A 20,553-nucleotide genomic window follows, 5' to 3' on the forward strand; every position below is an offset into this window, starting at 1 on the left:
GCTTGGGTAGTCTGCCCTTGAAATAATGACAAGCTGCATGTATCGATTTCATTTTTACTTTCTTGCCTTCAGTATTTAGTCTATTTATCAGTTCATTTTTGTCTGCACTGGGTCTTCGTTGTAGTGGCTCCTCTTGTGTGCTGCATGGGCTCAGCTGCCCCATGGCATGTGGGATCTTCATGGGCCAGGAAGGAACCATTTCTCCTGCACTGGCAGGTTGATTCGTAACCACTGGACCACCAGGGAAGTCCTGCATTTAGTATAGAATACTATATATCCTTGTAATAAAAGACTCATGAGGTCTCTGAAATATGTTCAGAAAGCAGTATGTGAACTGGATTCATATTCACTAATCTGTAGATATATTTAAAAGAACAGGAGAATCTGTAGCTGACTGGCCATTTGTTATACATGTAAAAAGAGAAACTTCATTACTAATTATGTACCCAGAGGGGAAATGGTTCCTATTAAAGACTGACTTAGAAAGATGCAAAATAGTTAATACAAGGCCCCACTCATTCAACATATTCTTATGACTATTTGCTATGTGAGATTCATGCTAGATATAAGACTACAAGCCAACATGAGAGAAATGTTCAGAAAATAGCTCTAATTTAGATAGAGTCGGAGAAGGCAATGGCATCCTACTCCAGTACTCTTGCCTGGAAAATCCCATGGACGGAGGAGCCTGGTAGGCTGCAGTCCATGGGGTCGCGGAGAGTTGGACACGACTGAGCGACTTCACTTTCACTTTTCATTTTCATGCATTGGAGAAGAAAATAGCAACCCACTCCAGTGTTCTTGCCTGGAGAATCCCAGGGACAAGGGAATCTGGTGGGCTGCCGTCTATGGGGTCGCACAGAGTCGGACATGACTCAAGCAACTTAGCAGCAGTAGCGGCAGATAGAAAGTAAGTACCATGTCAAAGGCGCTCAGAGTTCGGACCATGGAAACATTATTTTCAATTAAAGGTATTTACTTTCAGGATGGTTAAGATTTGAACATGCAGGGAAGGGGTGAGAGAGTATTGCACACGGAGCAGCCTGGAGTGCTTAACTTTAGCCACACTGCAAGGACGAAGGAGATGGGGAGGAAGGAGCAGCAAGGTCCTGGGTCGGGGAGGGCTTAATGAGGGGTGTGAATGGTTTGCTGTAGGAACTGGGGACCCCTTGAAAGTGTCACCACCAGGCAATGAAGTGATCAGAGATGTGCTTCAAGAAGAGGTGTCTCAGCGTGGTGTGAAGTCCACTGCAGAGGGAGGCTGGGAGGCTGCTGCACTGGCTCCACCACTGAGGGCAGGGCCCCTTCCCTCGAACATCCCCTGACCCTTTCCTGCACTCTGAGCATGGGTGTGGAGCTGGGGATCAACGCGTGAGCAAGAGACAGTCCCTGCAGTCGTGCAGCTGACAATTTAGGAGGGAGGACACTGCAACAGGAATAAGCGCTCCTGGGATGGGCACAGAGACACGAGAACAAACAGCGGAGAGGGAGCCCTTGCGGTCGGGGAAGCTTCAGATGATGCTCTTACTATTATGATGTAGCTTGTATGAACAAGTTTTAGCTTAAAAAAAGAGCACACACAGCAACAACAACAAAGATAAAAAAATATATATGTGGCAAAAATCAAACTGTAAAAAGGAGGTACATTTTATTTCTGTGCTTACCACTCTTCTTAGGTGACCAGCTATCAGTTTTTCAAGCATCCTCTTAGAGATATTTAGCATTTACATATTTAAGCATACACATTCCCTCTTTTCTGCACAAAGCATAGCATTCTTCAAAGCCTGGCTTTAAAATCAATCAATCAATCAATAACTACTTTTTAGAACTCATATAGTACTGATGTAGGGCATCCCTAGTAGATCAGTGGTGAAGAATCCACCTGCAATGCAGGAGACATGGGTTTGATCCCTGGGTTGGGAAGATCCCTTGAAGTAGGAAATGGCAACCCAGTCCAGTATTCTTGCCTGGAAAATTCCATGGACAGAGAAGCCTGGCAGGCTATCCAGTCTCTGGGGTCCCAAAGCATGAGTGAGCACACACATAGACATACATACACTGATATAAAGTATCAGTTTTTTAAAAGAAAAGCCCTTTGAAAAATTGAACAGCCACACTTTTGGTGGCTGCATACTACTCCATTATACAGATGCAATATAATTTAACATATCCCCTACTGATGGACATTTCAGATGCTTCCCAACAACAATGCAGTAACAGGCGGAGTAGGAAAGGTACATTAGAAATTATTTTCACTTTTTAAAAAATTTTTGTATTTTTCCCACTTCTTACTTATTTTTGACTGTGCTGGGTCTTTGTGGCTGCCTGGGTTTTCTCTAGTTTCGTCAAGCAGAGGCTGCTCCCTAATTTTAGTTTGTGGGCTTCTCACTGTGGTCGCTTCTCTTGTTTCAGAGCATAGGCTCTAGGGTGCTTGGGCTTCAGAAGTTGCAGCTCCCAAGCTCTAGACCACAGGCTCAACAGCTGTGGCACGTAGGCTCAGCTGCTCCCCAGCATGTGGGGTCTTCCCAAACCAGGGATCAGACCCATGTCTCCTGCATTGGCAGGCAGATTCTTTACCACTGAGCCACCAGGGAAGCCCCTACTTTGACTTTTGTTTTCATTCAATTTTTAAAAATTCCCAGCTTTGAAAATGAGAATTAATTGACCATAAATACATTGTTAACTAATATGGCCATTTAAATTCATTATTTTGATGTAATCAAGTTGTTGTGAAGGACTGATTAACAATCAAAAGCAGTTGGTGTTTGTGGTGTAATGGGTGGAGGGTGGGAAGGAGCCGGGGAAGTTAGCAGTGGGCGGAGGAGGCGACAGGAGAGCACAAGGAGCTCTCCACCTCAGCCTGCATCAGTGCTCTGGGCAGGCACCTCAACGCCCTAGGTGCACTGCTTTCTTTCTTTCTTTTTTTTTTCAGTGTTCCATTTTTCACTTTATTCACTTCAGCGGCATTATCTTTCTATGCAATTTTTAAGCATTACTTTCCATTCGGTTATTGCAAAACCTTGGCTATATTCCCTGTGTTGTACATCCCTGAGCCTAACTCACAGCCAGTAGTCTGTACCCCCCATTCCTCCACCTCTATACTGCCCCTCCCCGCAACTGGTTACCACTAGTTTGTTCTGTGAGTTTGCTTCTGTTTTGTTATACTCACTAGTTTGTTCTATTTTTTAGATTTCACATATAATTGATATCATACAGTATTTATCCTTTTCTGTCTGACTTATTTCACTTGGTATAATGCCGTGGCCTTTACTTTCGACAAGCGCAAGATTTACAATGTAAACAAACGAGGACTCTTAAGATGTAAAGCAAGCATAGAAATAAACACACAAAATAATTCAACCATACATACAATTTCAAAATGTTACCCAAGTTTAGAATGGCATTTGCCATAAATTGATATTAGCAAAACTGCTGAAAATTTTCAGCTTTTTTGTTTCCATCTCTACAAGTTCCCACACTTCAGTAATGCTGGTGTAGCCACAACACACCTCGCGTATCTGACAACTGAGAGCGGGTGGTTTCCAAGGCCGGTTTCCTTTATTTAACAAAGTTATCACAATTATTTGAGTAATAATCAGCACCGTTTCACTGTTTTTAAGTTTAAACACAAAAACTCTGTGGTAACAGAGAATGACAGAGTGGAAGTGACTCTATTCTACTTTTTCGCCTTCATAATTACTGTGCTCATTTCCCGATCATGGAAGCAACAGCGCTGTGCGGGCTGCAGCTCCAATGATTCCCAACTGTCCGAACTTACCCTGGAAATGAATATAAGGGTGAGTCTGTGATAGCATGTGCTATTAAAGAATAAGTAACAAAATGCATAAGCAACCCACACATGTTAGTTTGAAGCATAAATATATATATGTGTGTGTGTGTATATGAAATGAAAACTCAAGACTAATTTTACCAATTGTTTAAGACTTAAGCTAACAAAGAATTTTTTTTTAGGAACACTTCATTGATAGCGTTGTTTAGAACCACAGACATAGGGTGATAATAAAAATGACAGCTGTTTTTAGATGGTTCTGCCATATAAACTTCTGTACAATGAAACTCCTTAATGCTTACATCTGGGGCAGATAATTCCCACCCTCTCACCTTTGGTTCACCACTGTACCTTAGAATTCTCAAGTGAAAGTGAAAGTGAAGTTGCTCAGTCGTGTCTGACTCTTTGCGACCCCATGGACTGTAGCCCACCAGGCTCCTCCGTCCATGGGATTCTCCAGGCAAGAATACTGGAGTGGGTTGCCATTTCCTTCTCCAGGGGATCTTCCCAACCCAGGAATCGAACCCACGTCTCCTGCATTGCAGGCAGACACTTTAACCTCTGAGCCACCAGGGAAGCCCTAGAATTCTCAAATTTAATTTAATTAGCTTTAATTGGGAATGGATGACCTGCAGGTATAATGACAGAAAGTATCAAAAATGAAAGCATTCAAGAATTCACATTATGAAACTCTGCCGTCAGAAACAATCTCAATAAACTATGATTTTAAAGTTGTCAGGGTTAACTTTTTTACATGAAATTAAAGTAGAACATACATTCAGAAGTGTACCAATCACAAGTTTACAGATTGTTTAATTTTTATAAAGTGAACACACCCATTTAACCAAGTACCCAGGTAAGGAAATAGAAAAGAAGTCCCCTGATCCACCCTCCATCCCAGTGAACATCAAACACTGCTCCCTTCCAGTGTACCTCAAATCCCCTGTGCCACAAGAGAGACGGTGATCCTTTAGTCTTGTCTGGTTTTTGAATGTTACATGCATGGAGTCACATACTGTTGACTCCTCTGTGTTTAGCTTCATTTGTGCAGCATTGCAGGGCGAGAGCCATCTACGCTGTGGTGTGTGGTTCACCCATTCTTGTCACTAGAGTACTCTGCTAAATGGAAAATACCACCATCTATCCCTTCTACGGATGGACGTTTACAATGCTTCCAAACGGAACCTATTATGAAGAGCGCTCCTCTGAATTCTTGGGGATACACTTTTCATGAACACATGCATACACTCCTGTTAGGTGTTCCTAGGAATAGAATTGCTGGTTATGAGACATACGTGCATTTTCAGCTTTCATTTAGGTAAGAGGAACAGATGGTTTTTGAATTATCTTGTTTTTTTAAAAAACAGCTTGAGTCCAAAAGTCTGTTATACACATCTGTGTCTTTTTTCCTGTCTTGCATACAGGGTCGTCATTGCCATCTTCCTAAATTCCATATATATGTGTTAGTATACTGTATTGGACTCAGAGGGAGAGGGAGAGGGTGGGATGATTTGGGAGAATGGGAATTCTAACATGTAGACTATCATGTAAGAATTGAATCGCCAGTCTATGTCTGACGTAGGGGGCAGCATGCTTGGGGCTGGTGCATGGGGATGACCCAGAGAGATGTTGTGGGGAGGGAGGTGGGAGGGGGGGTCATGTTTGGGAACACATGTAAGAATTAAAGATTTTAGAATTTAAAAATTTTTAAAAAAAAATTTAAAAAATAAAAATAAAAAACAGCTTGAGAAAACTTTATATATAATTATTAGCATATATTTAACAGGTTGCATTTTAAAAGACTTCTCAACTAGCAGTAAATAAGCACTCTGTTATTACTACTGTTTCTCAATTACTTTATGGAAAATAATTACACAGTTATCCAACCAATCACAGCTGTTCTTTGGGAATTTTCTAGGAGGTATTGATGGGAAAGATAATTATCTGTTAGCCGATGATATTACAATTATCCCAGAAAGAAATGTGGCCATTGAACTCCCGCAGAGCAAAGGTAATATCAAAGAAAGAATGCTAGCATTAAATCAACAACAGGGGAGGTGAACTCTGTAATGAGTCTAGGATTCGTGCTGAGTTCATTACCCGCCCTCTCCACTTCTTTTTTCCAACTGAAAACTCAAGACAAATCTATTCCACATAGTTTTGAACGCAAGAAAATGAGAGAAGAAAAAAAAAAAAAAGTGTGCTGTTTCCAGACATACAAACTATTTTTGTCAAATCAGCTCTTTATCTGAAATCAGGCTATTTTCTAAAAGCAAATAAAGACAAAAGTCCAAGAAACAACTAAAACCAGCAAACTTACCTTCCCAGCAAATTCCAAATTCAAACCACATCCTGTCCTTAGGAGATGAGACAGCTGTTGGAGCACAGGGCAGGCTGTCCCAAAATGTGCCCCAGTGGCATTTTGATTATTTTGGATTAAAGTTACTTAAGAAACAACCAATGAAGAGGGACACATGGACCCTCCCCTCTGTCTCCCCCAAAGCAGGAAATAAGTCTCTCAATGAAAGGTGCCCTCCTTGCATCTGGAGGTGGAAGGAGACCCTTACCACCAAAGATGGATAATTTAGGGTGGAGAAGTCTGTATACACATCTTGTTACTTTTAAAATTTACTTCCCCAAGCCCAAACTCTGTTTAGATTTTCTCCAAACCTATGTTTCTTTGTCCTGTCAATTCCTCATAAATTTATCATTTATCTAAAAAGTATGACAGATGCCTGCTTTGGCCACTTCTTAGGTCTGGTTTCTATGTGAACCTCAACGTCATGAATTAAAAATTCATTTCTCTTTTCCTGTTAATTTGTCTTGCGTCAATATTATTTTCAGTCCAGTCATAAGGATAGCAGAGAAAGTCTCCTCCTGCCTAACTGGTCATGGACCATGTTCTAAAAAAAAAAAAAACCCAAAATAAACCTTGCAAATGTGGCTGGAGGGGGCAAGTCCATGCAAACAGATGCCTCTAAGGAATCTTGGCCTATTTTGCCCTAGAACAAAACCCTCCATATGAACTGGGTTCAGAGAGCAGCTCTTTCTCCTACCACCCAATGTAAGAATCCTTCCTACAGTACCTTGATTTACACTCTTCTGGCTAAATACCTTCAGATATGGGAAAATCATTAGTTAATAAAATATTTACCATGTTCTGGGCAGACTTAAGTGTTAGAGAGTTGTATTAGTCTTCTATTGCTACTTTAACAAACCACCCCAAATTTAGTGACTTAAAAACAACACCACTTTTTAATTCTCTACTTCTGTAGGTGAGATATCCAATATGTACCTCACCCGGCTGAGATCAAGGTTTTGGAGCTGTGTCCCTTCTGGTAGCTCTACTCTGAGGAAAGGTGAGTCTTTGCCTCCGTCAGTTTCCACAGTCCTTGTCTCTCAGTCCCTTCCCTCCCACTTCAGAGGCCAGCAACACCAGGCTGAGTCCTCACGTGGCCAGCTGTCAGCTCTCTAGACCTCGTCTTTTGCCTCCCTTTGCTACTCTTAGGGAAACTTGTGATTTCATTGGGCCCACTCACATAACCCAAGATGCGTCCCTGGCTACTCATAGCAACGCCCACCTCGCTTTCCATGTATTGGAATACGTCCCCTAGCACCATGAGAAGAACTTGGACACAACACTGCCTACCATACCGGTTAAGTTGCCATCGGCTTCTCAGCAGCTTCTACCTAGAGCTCTGCTTTCTGGAAGCACACAGGCCTAAGAACAGTGCTGAAAGACAATCCTGCAATTCTTTTTTATTTCCCCCCTAATCTCACCTTTCCACATCCACTTCTCACCCACAAAGTTGCTCAGGTTATATCAGCTTCCCTAGGATCCAAGTTCCAGGCTTATTTTTAGTACACTCCATGTGATCTCCCTTCCACTTGGTCCGAAGACTTGAGAACTCTGACTCTGCATCTATCACCATCTTGTCGCAGCCACCTGATAGACAGTGATCATTATTCCTTTGCATCCCATTGTTCTCATCTCTAAACTCAGAGGAGACCTGCTTCCAAAGGCCACCATGGTGATAAGAGAGAACACACACGAGACTCATCTGTATGCTGAAACATGCCAGGCAAATGGCCATGCCTATCAACCCATGGACTTCAACACTGACCAGCAAAGAGATGAAGCAGAGCCTCAAGTCACATCTCCAGAGCGGGACCTGAAGTAGACGGTGGCTCATATTCAACAAACAAGGTAAAAGCTTTCCCCCCAGAGTCAGTCTGAGTCCCTACCCACACTTATCAAGCGAGCAGCACAAACACAGCAATGACTTTTTTCAAACAGAAAAATTAGTAGTTTTTCTGATTTGTGAGTTTATAACAAGCCTTAGGTTTCAGGCATAACTGCTCAAACAGGTATAAAATTACCATCTTTCCCACAAAGACATGGTTAGAGATGTCATAAAATTCTTTCCGGAAGCAAAAAAAAAAAAAAAAACCAAGGCAATAATTAATCAACCATCTGGGGAATGAATTAAAGACTTGGGGATCTATTTGTGGACAAGTCCTGGAAAGCAGCAATGCCAAGCAGCGAAAGCAGACTGCACTAGACAGCAAGGAAACAAAAAAGTGAAACATCACATTTCCCCAAATCCTTCCCTAAATAATCCTCTCTCACACTTGTTACTTCTGCAGCTGAAACACGTAAGTTATCAGACAGGTCTGCGGCTTGGTTTCTCCTCCATTACCTCCCATTCAGCAAGCGTATTTGTTCCCATCTGTGTTCCACTGTTTCATGTTTTGGAAATTGAAAAAAAAAAAAAAAAGCAATATTCTTCAAAGAATGATTCTTCCCATTTCATGGGTGAGAAAAATGAGATCCAACCCAATTATGTTGGATCCATACAGTAGCAAGGGCTGGACCAGGGAGTCAACTCTGCAAAACCGCAGGCCCCTGGAAAGCTAGTTTCAGATGCCTGAAGGACAGGAAGTGAGTGTTAGGGTTGCAAGCGCAGAATGGAAGGGCGCAGCATTCGGCTGAGGACAACTCGTTTGTCACTAGACTCTGAAAGAAAAGGCCTGCAGGAAAAAAAGAGGAGACAGATCAGCCTGAAGGCAGGGGCGCAGGTTAGGGTAGTGGGTCAGCAAAGGAGCAGGCTGCAGACGGATCCCTTCCCACCAGTCTCTCCCTTCCCCCAGGAGGGCCTGGAAGGGCTGGGCAGAATTACTCGGCTGCAAAAAAATGAAAACATCAAGAGGATTGTCCCTGACAAGAGGCAGTATAATAGGCACTGATGGATGCAAGGAGACGCTGGCATTTTCAAACCACCACTTTGAACCTCTCCTCTTCATCCTCTTCGAGCAATGATCAAAGGACCAAGATTTCAAATTGTGAAGCAATTTTTTCCAATGGCAGCATCTGGCTCCTTGGCAGGAGGCGCTGGGAGCCGGGCCCTGTCGTGGGCGTCCATCCAGGCCTGCCACATGGTGAGGCTCGGCCGCGCCGGGCACCACGTGGGCTTTGCAGCTGCTCCCCAAGGCGCCAAAGGACAATCGCTCTGCCCTCCACCATGAGCCATCAGGCAGAAGTACTCCTGAAGCAGCTGGGCAGGGGGGTCTTGAGGTTGACGACTGCTCCCCAACCCTCTTGCCTGACTCATTTGTAAGCATCTGCTCCCTGGCCACGACCACTGAAGCCACCCCAAGTGGCTTCGGAGCTTGGGGTGCTGGAAGCTGGGATAAACGAGGGACGACCCCTCAGCAGGACTGGACTTGAGTTTGAGGAGAGTGAGAAAGCTGCCCAAAGAGAAGGGCGTCTTTGAGAGTGTTCACTTTGCCTGGTGCCCCTGCCCGACACAGGACAGCAGCTGTAACTCTCTGGCCACAGCTGTTTTAAATAAGAATAGGCATAAACTCAGCCCCTGCTCTCCAAGTTACTTCCCACTGATTATGGCATATATTTACATCTACAAAATAGAAGATTTTAAGAGACAACTGCCAAGAGCCCCTTCATAGCGCAGATTGGCACCCCTATTCGAATTTCATCAACATTTAGTACTTCAAAGAATCTTAAAAGCTTGCTCTAATTACAATAGGCACTGTGAAAGACTGGCTGTTTGCATTGCAAATTCCTACAAATACTGGCATTCATTTAAAAAAAAATTCAATGAATATCACCCATATAACTTCAGGTAACCGCCACTGGTGACTTCACACAGTAGCTGGGATGAAAGAGCCAAGGTCTCAACCCCTAGGACAAAGCAGTGGCACAGGCCAGTTGCCTTCAATGCAATGGAGGCGGTGAATGAGTCCTGGGCTACCAGCTGAGCTGGCCCTCCACCCAGCACATTCACCAGGTGTGCGAACACGGACCAGAGACCACCCTTTCCAGACCACAGAACAGGGCCTTTTTCTGGTCTGGAGTTTATGTGCATGGAAAGTCTTACACAGAACAATGGCAACAAATCAATCAACTAATTAACAAGTGTAGAACTGCCAAATAAAATATAGGCTACCTAGTTAAATCTGATTTTTAGATAAACAACATACCTTTTCATAGGGATAGGGACATATCACTATGTCCCAAAGATGACATGGGACAGACACTGAAAAAGTATACACTGTTCACCAGAAATTCAAATCGAACTGGGTGGGTGGTATTTTAACTTGCTAAATCTGGTAACTCTTCCGACAATTCACCTTTACCAGAGAGAATAAGAAAAACCGGCACTTTTGCTCAAATTTTCATTGCTGTAAGGAGACATGTACAAAATATTTTTTGAGTGTGAAAACAAATGAAGCTGCTGAATAACACATGGAGCATAGCACTTTTTTTTAGTAAAAAACAAATGGAGTATGTACAATGTATGTGGATGCATATAAGAAATGGAGAGAGACACAGGGCTTGTGGGAAGATCTCATTCTTCCTTCTAAAGTCTTTGGAACTGCTTGGAAAATTTAACAAGCTTCTCCTAGCTTTTGTCATGTAGACACTAAATTAGAATGCGGGTGGATGGCAAGGTAAGGTATACCCTGAATCTCTACCCTCACAGGGAGAGGGAGTTTCACGTATCGCCAAGGATGGCATCACCGACTCGATGGACGTGAGTTTGAGTGAACTCCAGGAACTGGTGATGGAAAGGGAGGTCTGGCATGCTGAATTGTTGGGGTTGCAAAGAGTTGGACACAACTGAGCGACTGAACTGAACTGAAGGGTCTATGAAGGTCCAAACAACTAAGATCCTTGAAGGGTTTATGATTATAACCAGATAATCAACTTATTCCCTGGAAAACTGGGTCTAGAAATAAGCAGACACATACCCTGATAGTGCCACTTCAGTTCTTTTCTTCCCAGGCTCTTCCTGGGGGCGGGTGGAACAGTGAAGTCAGCTGTGCCTGCATGAATGGGGTGAATGCTGGGCGGTGCAGGTGGGCTGCATGCATCTGCTTCCCCCAGGCTTCTGGTTAGCAGCAGCTCTGCGGGGCACAGTGGCTTTGTATCTCAGCCTGCAACTGTGGCAGGGAGCAGAGTTAAACAGCCCCATGCAGCAAAGAATGGATGGATCCCTGACCTTGGCTTTGTTAGCAACCACTGAGCCAAATGGTCCAGGACGGGAAAAGCTGTCAGATGGATTCTTCCACGAGGTTAAGGGAATTCCCAATTTAGATTCCGCCTAGATATCCTGAAGAGTTCCAGATTTAAAAAAAGTGTCCGTGGTGGGACTGAGGTGAAGGGCCTGCGGGAAAAGCACCGTCAGCTGCTGCTCCCATTTTCCAGGCTGTCCTGTTCTGCCTTCTGTTCTCAGGGGATTCAGACTCTTTTAAATAAAGTGACTGTCAGGCAGAGTATCATTTCCACTCTCAACTTGCACCATTCTCCTGGTTCTGTAAGGCCCGGCAGCCACTGGGACCCTCAGACAACTCTCATTAGGATTCCTGGTCTCTGCCCAACATCTCCCCCCTCCACCCGCCCCAAACTCCTTTCCACTCTCCCTCCACTGATTAAATTTTCAAGAATCAGCTCAAATGCCACATCTTCGTGAAGCCTTCCAGAAAGTTCTCAAGCAAAAAGAGTTCCTCCTCTACCTATGTTTTCACATTTCCACTACAGCCCCTCCAGTGCTGTCCTTTAGCTGCTGTGTGTATGCCATCCCACACCAGACCCCAAAGCCTGCCTCTTACTCATGTCTGCTCCCTCAGCTTTCCAGGAGCAAAGTAGAGATCAGTGAGTATTTGCCGAATGACTCACTGGTGATGTGTATATTCAACGCTAAAGCAAAGGATTAAACTATTTCTATAAGAACCCAAATTCCCGAGAGCCTGGAAAGCTTTTGTGTGAATCCCTTGAGGTCTCGCTCCACCGGCTTTCAGTGAATTCCTTGAGAAAGATTAGTCAACAAACTGTCTAGGCTGACAGTCAGAGCTAGCCCAGTGGCAGTTATAGGACCCCATGTACAGCAATTCCTCTAGGTGTATGGAATGAAATCACTCTTCATCTAACAAATTAAAGAAAATAAACTGTTGAGAATCTGCTATATACATTGCGCTGCTGCATAAACAAATGTGACCGGATAGGATCTTTGCTCCCTGGGGAATTTAGGTCATGGGGCTGGGAAAACAGGAAGGAAGCAATAAAAGACTGCAGTCAATGCAGCAAGTGCTAACAAGCTCCAGATACCGTTCTCATGAAATCAAACCAAAATGGGTTGGATGTGCAAGGTTACTACCTACCATTCCCCCTCATCCCTCTACATGAAACATCAGAACCTGCTAGCCAGAGATGATTTTTCAAAAAACACCAGACCCTGGTGAAGACAGTAAGAGAGTCACAGTCTACCAAAGATAATCTATTACATATTAGTCCCAGAAGTACCTCTGAATATGGTGGTGTTTCTTGTTAATCTTCCTTCCACTACATCATTCCATCATTTCCTATTGTTCATATAAGTTCAGAGTTTAACACCATTGTGAGATGAGATAGAAGTAGAATGAAATGAAAATCTTGAACTGAAAGGCCCTTTTCTTACTGATAACAGTTTAAAACATGTGGGAAGCATATTATTCCATTTTGCTAACATCCTTTTCCATGAATAGCAACAGAGACATTTGGTCGCAAATGATAGACTCGAGTCTACAATTCTAGCCTAAATCACGCACAATCCAATTAGAAACAGGCTGAAACTCCAGAGGGGGTCTATTTGGCCAGTGCACATGTGCACCCGATTTCTTATCCCTAAATAAAGCCCAGTTGTTTTATTTATAGTGCCTGTCATTTTGTCCAACAAATGTGATTTTGTTCCTACCAAGATAAAAGCATCTTCTAAAGGCTGCCTTCTTTCCAGATAACTCCTTTCCATTTCTGTTTTATAATATCTTCTCACATCTACTCTGGCTAGTAAAACTAGTCTTGCTTTTTCTTCCTCCAAAAAAGTAGGTTAAGAAAGTTGAATGACTATGAATATACTGTTAATTGTTTATACCGGATGATAATTCCAAGAATTTAATAAAGTAAAACATAAATAGCCATAGGGTAACTTGGAGTATATCCTGATTTCTAACATGCCACTAATTGATTTGAGAGAAAAAAAGAAGCATTGTAATTAAATGTATATTAAGAATTTGTTTCTTTTAATAACAGGATACAGATCCATACAATCTCATTTTTCATACTATTTTCTTCTTTATTATTCCAAATAAAGTTTGAGAGTAAGCCTTCATTATCCTAATGATTCTTCTGAATAGTTTTTGACTGTAAGGTTTATAAGTAACATGTTAGTAATGTGTGGCTTTCTTAACCAGTGTCGCCAAGCTTGACACTTTTGAGCCCTGTTAAGACACAGCAGAATTTTGAGGGCCCTCCAAAAATATTACTTTCACTGCATTTTTTATTCCCTTAAGTAAACTACTACTACTTAAGTAAACTATTCTACTTAAGAAGGCTGAGCATTGAAGAATTGATGCTTTGAACTGAGGTGTTGGAGAAGACTCTTGAGAGTCCCTTGGACTGTAAGGAGATTAAACCAGTCCATCCTAAAGGAGATCAATCCTGAATATTCACTGGGAGGACTGATGCTAAAGCTGAAGCTCCAATAGTTTGGCCACCTGATGTGAAAAGCTGACTCACTGGAAAAGACCCTGATGCTGGGAAAGACTGGAGGCAAGGGAAGAAGGACATGACAGAGGACGAGATGGCTGAATGGCATCACTGACTCAATGGACGTGAGTCTGAGCGAACTCTGGGAGACAGTGAAGGACAGGGAGCCTGGAGTGCTACAGTCCACGGGCTCACAAGAGTTGGACATGACTGAGCGACTGAACAACAGCAGCAAAACTACTACACGGGCTGGAATCAAGCTTCTTTTGAAAGTGAGCTGAGAGTTATACTTGGGTTTCTGTCTTTTAGGATGCATGACTGAATCACACCCACCTCTTCCAGCTTTCGGGACTCTCTGCTCAATTCCAAAGCAGCTGACATTTTATCTTAAATTAGCTGCATTGTCTGCCATTATCACTGGCAACCCATCTGCATGGATCTCAATTCTGAAACAAAGCACAGCTCTGTCCATTTGTGGGGGGACATCTTCCTTTCTTACAGCCCACAAAGCATCTGATCGTTATTTTAAAAGGAAAATAAGAAGTATGGTTTCCTGCCAGCGCAAAACGTTGGCCTCACTAACCACAAATCTGGTTCCGTACTCCTCCTCACTCATAATAACAATTTCAATGCTGCATCAAACTATATTTTTTCTGAGACACTTTAATTGGGGATTCAAATTTAAGCTACTAGTTTTTAGTTTAGTGTTAGTTGCTCAGTCATGTCCAACTCTTTTCAATCCCGTGGACTGTAGCCTGCCAGACTCATCTGTCCATGGGATTTCCCAGGCAAGAATACTGGAGTGGGTTGCCATTTCCTTCTCCAGGGGATCTTAGTATAGTAGTATATACTACTAATGCAAGTAATTCAACTAAAGTGACAAGGAGGTGGTGAGATGCTTTCTCACAGATTATTCATGACAACATATCCTCTTTACTGGGTGTATCATAATTTAACCTTCTTATTAGACATTGATAAGGCTTTCAGTGTGTGTGTGTATGTGTGTGTGTGTGTGTGTGTGTGTGTAGGTATATGTGAGTTTGTGTGTAAGAAACCAAGTTGCTTTTTGAAAGTAGTCAAGCAGTTAGTGAATATATCGGGCATAAGCCCACACTGGGTATTATTTACTCCCTGGGAGGTGCATGTGATAATTCCCACTTTATACATAAAGAAACTGAGTCATGGATAGGCAGAGTGACTTCTGCATCGTGACGCAGCTAATCAATGCCGGATCTGCTGGACTCTGGAATCTGTGTCCTTTCCACTGCGTCTGTGCGTGGAAGCCAAGGGCACCTGAAGTGAAGCAGCACCATTTCTTTGTGAAGATCTGTCATTAGGGGGCACTCAGGTGTCCGTTTACCTGGGCACCAACAGTTGCCTACTGTTTCCAAGAAGTTCAGGTTGGACGCTACTGTGGCTCTGTCATTCGTGTGTGTTCTGGCGTCTGAGTCCAGGGGAGGCCAGTCAGTTTTCCGCTCTGAAGCCAGTGGAAGGACCACTGCACGGCAGAGAGTTGGGCCACAGCTCGGGCATCAAGTGCAGATCCTGCAGGTGGACTCAGTGTTCCACCCACAGCACACTCCTGAGCTGCTCCGGCCTGACTAAGCCCAGGCTGGACATGGAGCGATTTAACATGTGGATAAACTAAGTCATCCTGCTGGTGATAACCTGGAGACTGCAGGTACTTAGAGAAAGAGGAAATAGGGAGGAGAAGAAAGGAGATGTGTAGGTAGGACCTCTGTTGAGATGTACTGAATTTACACAAAAATGAAAATCAGTGAAGCAAACTGCTAATATGAAAGACATTTTAAAGAGAAGGTTAAGCCTACTTAAGAAACACCCACTGGAAATACCGACTAACATTCAAGCACAGAGAGTCAAAGTGTAATTCACACTTTCTAGGTCTTTAGAGGAAGCCAATGAGATTTCAAATTGCAGCAAAGTGTAAACCTAATTCAAACTGCCTTTTCTCACTTATTCTAACATAGTTAGGACTGAATTTCTTCATAAAGGTTAAATACTGCTAACAATTATGCTGAAGGAGAGATGTCTTTTATCATACTCATAGGAGAGCTCAATTGTAATTCTAATTCTGCAAATCTTAATTTAATAAACTGATATCTAATCTCATAGAAATTGTCTCTAAATCTGCACATCTCACACCTGCCACTACACTCTAAACATTTGCAAACCTAGACCTCGTTATTTGGGAATTAGTGACTGAAGGACCCTGTCACTGAAAGCATGTATTAAAACCATCCTCTGTGTAAAATGGAAAATTTCACAAGCAAAAACAAAAACTTTCTAATATCAATAGTTTCCATTCCACTTTATAGTCAAACAACAAGCAAGTTATAAGAAGTCTTATTAACATTAAAAATCAACACTTTAATTTGACAGCACTGAAAATGCTTTATTTTTATCTTATCCTATGTTTTCTGATTAATTTTAATTCAGTTGGGTATAACAGCCTCTTTTATATCTTTCACCATAGTGGCTCTCAAACTTTTTCATCTCGGGGACCCCTTTTCCACTCTTAAGATTTATTGAGGGTCTCAAAGAGCTTTTGTTTCTGTAGGTTATAGCTATCGATATTTTCTATATCGGAAATATAAACTGAGAAAGCTTTAAAACATTTAGTACCTGCTTTAAAAATAACATAAGGTTATTTCATATTAACACACATCTTTTTTAAATTGGACATACCTATATTTTAAAACACAAAAATTAGTGAGAAAGGTAGCACTGATTTGCATTTTGCAATACTTAATGTATGGCTTAATGGAAACTACCTAGATTCTTATATCTGCTTCTAAATTCAATTTGTCATGATTTGTACTTCAACTTTTGGTTGAAATACATGAAGAAAATCCAGCCTCACATAAACACATGGCTGGGAAAGGTAAGAATATTTTAATGGGCTCTTCAGATAATTGGCCATTTTTCTCTGACACTAAATCAAAACTTGATAAGCAATGGTTTCTAAAGGTTAGCTGCAGTGTGGAGTCTGAAGCCCTCAATGAACTTTTCATACTATTACATTAAAACCCATTAGTTTATCTTGTACAGTATTAAAAAAAAAAACACATTTTTTAATATGACTACAGTTCCCATCAGAAAAGTCCTAAATGTTGGGAAGCCGTCAAGTTCACCAGAGTGGATACAAATTTTCCAAAATTCTTATTTTTATTTGAAAGTTCAAATTCTATCTTTGACAACAAATATCAGTTGTTTTCCTTGATGGAGCAGGCAGGTTTGTTGCATCCATTTTAGTGTGTACTCGGTCTAGGATGTAAAACTTTCACAAATGACACTCTTGGTTGGACTAATTCATTTTTTTAATTTAAACTGTGCATGCAACCCAGTCTGATTGATCCCAGGCTTCAGCAGTTTTAGCCTATAACACTGGAACCATCAGTATGCACATCAGCAGAATTCAAAAAGAAAATAACATCTCAGTGTCATAATAAAAGTAGTTTTGATCTTGTCGGCCAATTGAAAGGCTACTGAGGAACCCCCTACGGGTCTGCAGGCCACACGTTGAAAACTGTAGTGTTACCATATAACTGGCCCCCAACCACCATTCAAGTCATTGGGTGGCAGTCAAGGAAGTGACTATTACTGCTTTTTCAGAGTGTCCATATGTATTACCAATCCTGAGAACATTAATTTAAGTAGAAGGTTATTTCCACAATCCAAATTCAATACGGAAGCATGACAAATGAAATCCAGTTACCACTCAAGGATTAAAAAAACAAAACAAATTAAATTGAATATGTAAATTTCCTCCCAAGGAATTTCAAACATGAATTTTTCCCTAGTCTGTTTGTTCTGCCATTTGTGGAGTTTTTTGACTGTATGCCAGGCACTTGCTTAGCTTTGGAGATATGAAAAATGACAGGCAGACCCTGTGAGCAGGGTCCTGGGGGCACAAAGAAGCCAGTAAACAGAGCAGAGGCGCTTTTCAAACGGATCTGATTTCAAGCTCCAGGTGCCCACCTGTCCTTTGTAATCTCTGCGTCTCTATTTTCTTAGCTGGATACAAGGCAAATTCTACTTAACCCTGGGAGGACTGGAGGAAAAGCACGTGATGCATGAACGCAGCGCACAGCCCACAGCAGGCATTCAATCAGTGTAGCCACACAATGAGTAAGGAGCCTGGAGTCCAGAAAGGAGTGGGACACACATCCCAGTTAATTGTGACACAGCCTGGGAACTGAGGCAGTACCCAACGCGACGGGAGTAAAAGAAAAATTAGTAGATTATTTATTTAAGGAAGGTGTGATAATAAAGAAGCCACCATCTCAAAAGGGGGGAAAGGAGGAAAACTGTACAAAGTCCATCCAGACACATGAAGGCCAGCTGAGGATGGACAGGAAGAAAAACACCTGGAACCAGCTCCTGCAGGGCCTTTAAGGCCACGCTGAGAAGCGTGAACATGTGAAGCCGTTTTCTTTTTATTTTCGTCAAGAGTGAGGAGTTATAAACGCTCAAGGCCAGCAAGTTCTCTGGGCTAAGCCCCGAGGACACATCCCTGACCCCACAGCAGTCCTCTGGCTCAAGCCTGACCAGTGGAGACGGGACAGCAGAGATCTCCTCGGAGGCTAGGGGACAGTCCCAGCAGCTGGAGGAACGTGCCCGTGGTATCTGAAAGCACAAACGGGGCACGCGATAGGCAGAGCCATTTCACATTCTCTCTGACCCTTGAAGTCTTGCAGCGTGTCTTTATCTTTGCCCAAGCCCCTTCTCTGCCTCGGGTCCTAGGCTCCCATGGAATTTATAGGTCGCTTTGCTTACTGGGCTCCTCTGGTGGCTCAGACAATAAAGAGGCTGTCTGTACTGTGGGAAACCCAGCTTTGATCCCCAGGTCGGGAAGATTCCCCTGGAGAAGGAATTGGCAACCACTCCAGTATTCTTGCCCGGGAAATCTCATAGATGGAGGAGTCTGGCAGACTACAGTTCATGGGGTGGCAAAGAGTTGGACACAACTTTGCTTATTGGAGTGAGAACCAACAGAGAGTCTAGCACCCTGCGCCTGCCATCGTGACTCCAGCCATCTGCAAGGTTTCTTGTCATTGCACAACTGAGTTCTTAAGCCCAAGGGGCCACCTGTCTGTCTCGGCAGGGACGGCAATGTCACCTGGGTCCTCATGTGGCTGTGCCGCGCGGCCTGCGTGAGGACGCCCACAGTGCTAGTGTGCGATCCCCTGGCGACCCTGCAGATCAGTCAATGGGAACCCACAACCACTGCAGCTCTGCCCTTGGGTGTAGGACATGACCATTCAGACAAAAGTGACTGAAGTAACAGCAAGGTCTTACTCACCCAGAATTTTACGAGGAAGAAGGCATTTTGAGGGCCCTTTCCAAATAGTTCCTTTAAGCCACCTTTCTTTTCAGGAAATTTGTCATAAATCTGACGAATGTCCACTGATTCGAGCAATGGGTCACTGTAAGAATGGTTGGCGTGCCCGATGTGCACGAAGAGGTGTTTGTTGTACTGCAAGAAACCAACAGAAACATTCCCATTACAAACCCTTTGGTCAACCCAGGACACAACCATCTCGAGCTGCATAAAGAGTGGTGGTCTTGAAATCCTGGAGTTCCGCCTCGAACAGCCTCAGGTCTGTGCCTTTGAAAAGATGATGATATTAAGAGTCATGGGACTTCCCTGGTGGTCCAGTGGTTAAGACTTCACCTTCCGATGCAAGGGGTGCAGGTTCAATCCCTGGCCAGGGAGCTAGGATCCCATATGCCTTGCAGCCAGAAAACCAAAACATAAAACAGAAACAATATTCTAACAAATTCAATAAAGACTTTAAAAATGGTCCACATCAAAGAAAATATTTTTTTAAAAAAAGAAAGGTCATTACAGCTCAGGGTTAAAACAATCATTGTCTATTATTGACAAGGGCATATATTCTTCCCAAATGACTAAAAAAGTCTTTTTGTAGATACAGTAGGAAATGACTTCTGACCCAATTACCAAACCTAGAAACAATTCCATTACCCAGTTTCACCTGATCAACTGAAAATGACAGTGACTGTTATTTACAGTGAAAGCCCAATAAGAAGTATGGGTGGTTCAGCTGATGCCATCACCCAGAAAGCACTTGTCGCTCCAGTTCCCTTAGCAACAGCAAGAAAGCAGTACTCGGAGCAACAGTACCCACTTACTTCTTCCAGCAGGAATAAGCGAGCTGAGTGTCTTTCTCATGTGTCCCTTTAGTGACCAGTCTGGCACTTCTGCATAAGGGCTGGTCAGTATGTGGATGTCAGCACAAAGCTACAGTCATGGGTATAGGTCATGGAGAGGACTCATGGTGCAAGGCTATACGGTATCAATAAAGAAAGACCACCAGGTGCTCATCCACAAAAAGTAAAAGAAGCAACTCAAAACCCTCTCAGGTCATTTAACTACTGAATGAAAACCTTTTCTTCTCCTTGCTCTTCTCCATAAGACAGGGTTAACTGGACCATGAAGGAGTGTGGCCAACAACTGGCTCTCAACCAGGCTATAGCAGAATCACCAAGGAACATTTAAAAATCATCAAAGCCAGGGTCCCAGCCAGGCTAAACTGGCATCTTTGAGAATGAGGCCAGGCATCATTTATTCTTAATACTCCCTTGATGAATTTCAATCCACAGCCAAGCTGGAGAACTACTGGCCTAGACCCTATACTCCAGATCCCCCGTGCCTGCCTCTTCTACTGAATAGGCA

General features: G+C 42.9%; 1 protein-coding gene across 10 annotated transcripts in view; it reads right to left on the minus strand.

The window, feature by feature from the left end:
* The window catches only part of TEAD1 (TEA domain transcription factor 1), a 268,937-nt gene that overhangs the window by 22,526 nt on the left and 225,858 nt on the right, over positions 1–20,553 (minus strand). For 9 of the 10 annotated variants that reach the window (XM_060399885.1, XM_060399884.1, XM_060399880.1 and 6 more), the window contains one exon: positions 19,159–19,332. In XM_060399885.1, coding sequence (XP_060255868.1) covers positions 19,159–19,332 — 174 coding nt within the window. Of the gene's footprint in view, positions 1–2,288; positions 18,483–19,158; positions 19,333–20,553 lie in introns of those variants that run through there. The other variant, XM_060399879.1, reaches the window with a different exon arrangement.

Source organism: Ovis aries, chromosome 15 (assembly GCF_016772045.2).
Source record: "Ovis aries strain OAR_USU_Benz2616 breed Rambouillet chromosome 15, ARS-UI_Ramb_v3.0, whole genome shotgun sequence".
In the NCBI taxonomy this organism is placed as follows: domain Eukaryota; kingdom Metazoa; phylum Chordata; class Mammalia; order Artiodactyla; family Bovidae; genus Ovis; species Ovis aries.